General features: G+C 34.5%; 1 protein-coding gene across 1 annotated transcript; it reads left to right on the forward strand.

The window, feature by feature from the left end:
• Positions 1-1,723: 1,723 nt before the first annotated feature.
• Positions 1,724-2,805, forward strand: LOC133332546 (myb-like protein M; the record flags this gene model as incomplete). The annotated part of the gene is made up of 3 exons (XM_061540933.1): positions 1,724-2,201; positions 2,299-2,540; positions 2,598-2,805. Coding segments are annotated over exons 1-3 (891 nt in total), but the record flags the coding sequence as incomplete, so codon positions are not given.
• Positions 2,806-3,584: the final 779 nt, after the last annotated feature.

Here is a 3,584-nt window from a genome sequence, read left to right on the forward strand (position 1 = left end):
TCTTCAGATCGTCTATAGAAAGACTTCATCTCGTCTATTGTAAGACTACCAGCTACCGCTCGTCTATGGAAAGATTCTAGGCTTCAGTAGGTAGACTTCCTACTAAATCGCATCAGCTTTTTTTTTTAAGACTACCTTCGGTGTTTATGAAGAGACTACCTTTAGACGGAATTAGAGACTACCTTTATTTCGTCTTTATTTCGATTCCTTTCACATGGTCTATAGAGACTCCCATCCAAACGTCTATGATAAACTTTCTCCAGCTAGTCTATAGATACTTCCACCAGGTCGCATATAGAAACTCCTTTCAGGTCTCCTATATAGACTTCCGTTCGCTCATCTACAGAAATACTCTCTTCAGAACATCTATAGAGACCCCTTCAGGTTGCATACAAAGTCCATGTTAAGTTTAGAGTCCCCTCGGATCATTCCTTTTGTCGTCCATAAAGACTCCCCTCAGGGAGAATATAGAGAATACATTTAGTTCGCCGATATAGACTCCCTTTATCTCGTCTATATGAATACTATATTCAGCTCGTCTATGAACAACTCATGGCTTTAGCTGGTCACTTTTCAGTTCCTAGCCCTGCCTGTCACCACTATGACCTTTTATTATTTTCCTTTTTTTTTTGTGGCCCATTCTGAACACTCTTCTTTGAAAACAAAACGTGTCCGTCTGTTTGAGTATCTTTTTCCAGTTTATCTTTGAATGTGAATGAATAAATGGAAGATTATGACTCTGAAGTGGAGCACAAGGGTGCGGAGTGTGCGACAAAAGACAGAAAATTAAAAAATCATCCACTCATATATGTGCAACTATTTAAAAATCTCTTGTGTTCTCAGTTTCATTATGTTGGGCGCCACATTCAATTTTAAACAGAGGGGGAACATTTTTAATTGAAATCGAGGTGACATAAATACACCAATTTTAATAACTGTAATATCCGGTCCCGGAGATTAACAAAAGAGATTGCAAATTCTTTGAAATTGAGGGGAGGGAAAAGTGGAAGGAGAAATTAATTAAAAAAATTATTCAATGACCCTACATAGGCGTGGATTTTTTAAAAATATTTTTTTTTTCAATGACCCTACATAGACGTGGATTTTTCTAAAAATATTTTTTTTTCAATGACCCTACAAAGGCGTGGATTTTTTAAAAATATTTTTTTTTCAATGACCCTTCATAAGAGTGGATTTTTTTTAAAAATCTTTTTTTCAATGACCCTACATAGGCGTGGATTTTTAAAAAATATTTTTTCAATGACCCTACATAGGCTTGGATTTTTAAAAAAATATTTTTTTCAATGACTCTACATAGGCGGGGTTTTTTTAAAATATATATTTTTCTAATGTAAATGGTTCAGATCCTCCCGCATAAAGATGAAGGCATGAAAAGATCAATATATGCTGTCATTTATTTTAATTAGTTCATTATTATCTGCCGAACACAACACATGCCAGCCCCAATACATTCGGGATAGGCTTCCAACACTGATTAGGGTATTCCCAACCCAATAATCAATTCAAACTTATTTCAAATACAAAGTTTTTACAACAATAGTGAGCTGATGGAACAAAATCCCATTCGAAATAATTACAAACAAGTGGAGCAGATATTCAATGCAATAGGAAAAAATTGTTTCGAACAATCACAAGGTCACAATAACACAATACGAACACCCCTAATTATTTTAATTCATGTCGGAAACCTAATCGATTTTTGTTTTTTTTATTCTTTCTTTTTAGCTGTCATCAGTGAAATGGGAAAACGAAAAAAATTGAAATCTCGCAATAGCACAACATTGCCAGCATCGATTTTGAATAGCAGTATAGGAAGTGGTGGTAGTGGTGGCTATACAAAAGATCATTTGGATGCTTGGCTGGAGACATGCTTGAAAGATGCCTCCGCTACCCAGCTGTCTTCATCATCGGAATTTCTAGATTATAATCCGACGGTAAAGACCAGCACATCTAATTCTGCAAATAATTTAAATCAGAAGAATCTCCTCTCGCAGCAGCAGCAACAATCGCCAGTTTTCAATATGGCAAATATGGGCCAGCAGCAGCAACAACAACAAGCAATGAATTCACCACAACAGCAACAACAACAATTCGCCATGCGAACATCATCAAATCCCCTTAGCAATAATCTGACAAATAGTAGTAGTTATAATTTTCCATTCAGTCAAGGGTTTCAGAGGGTAAGTACACAACAACAAAAGGGGAACTTTAAAGTTTTCTAACTTACTCCTATCCTATTTATACTAATCTCCACAATTGCTTCTTTAAATATTTCAGCCCATGCCGAACTTTATGAAACCGTCCTCAATGAATGCCTTCAATAATCGCTATTCGATGATATATCCATCCATGACGACCGGTGGTTATTATCCACAAAATGATGGTTCGCAGGACTTTGCCAGTCTACCACCAATGGTAAATATCATGGGCGGCGGAAGTGGCGGTAATTCATCCGAACATGAAAATAATTCTACAGATGTTTTAGATGGCAGTGCCAGTAATCCGAATATAAGTCGGGGGTAATATAATTATTTTTGAATCTTGAGGAAATAATAATTCTAATTATTTTTTTTTAGTTTCAGATTTAGTGACCCCTGTCTATTGAATCCTTCGGATAACGATTCGAAAATGAGTGGTCAAAATACGCCAGATCGTCGTAATAATCTACCCAATGATATGGATCAAAATAATAAATTCTTTAATGTGTTGATGGAACAAATCCAATTGCTGCACGAGACAAATAGTAAAATATGCCGTGATCTACATGAGGCCAAAGGTAAGTGTGTTGGGGGAAATTATTTATTTGTATTCGATGTATTTCATTCATTCACATGCCTCGTTATTAAAAAAATTTAAGGATAGAAGTATCCGAACTCTAAATAGCTGATATTTTCAGATTTTGTAGGAATAAATTTCAAAATTCCATAGGCGTGGATTTTTTAAAGTACTTTTTGAAGGACCTTACATAGGCGTGGATTTTTTAAAGTATTTTTTGAAGGACCTTACATAGGCGTGGGTTGTATTAAAGTATTTTTTGAAGGACCTTACATAGGCGTGGATTTTTTAAAGTATTTTTTTGAAAGACCTTACATAGGCGTGGATTTTTTAAAGTATTTTTTTGAAAGACCTTACATAGGCGTGGATTTTTTAAAGTATTTTTTTGAAAGACCTTACATAGGCGTGGATTTTTTAAAGTATTTTTTTTTTTTTGAAAGACCTTACATAGGCGTGGATTTTTTTTAAGTATTTTTTGAAGGACCTTACACAGGCGTGGATTTTTTAAAGTATTTTTTGAAGGACCTTACATAGGCGTGGATTTTTTAAAGTATTTTTTGAAGGACCTTACATAGGCGTGGATTTTTTTAAAGTATTTTTTGAAGGACCTTACATAGGCGTGGGTTGTATTAAAGTATTTTTTGAAAGACCTTACATAGGCGTGGATTTTTTAAAGATTTTTTTAAAGTATTTTTTGAAGGACCTTACAAAGGCGTGGATTTTTTTAAAGTATTTTTTGAAGGACCTTACATACATAGACATTACATTTTTTTAAAGTATTTTTTGAA

This window comes from Musca vetustissima, unplaced genomic scaffold, assembly GCF_032173495.1.
Source record: "Musca vetustissima isolate MV318-11 ecotype Yass unplaced genomic scaffold, APGP_CSIRO_Mvet_v1 utg282257, whole genome shotgun sequence".
Classification (NCBI taxonomy): domain Eukaryota; kingdom Metazoa; phylum Arthropoda; class Insecta; order Diptera; family Muscidae; genus Musca; species Musca vetustissima.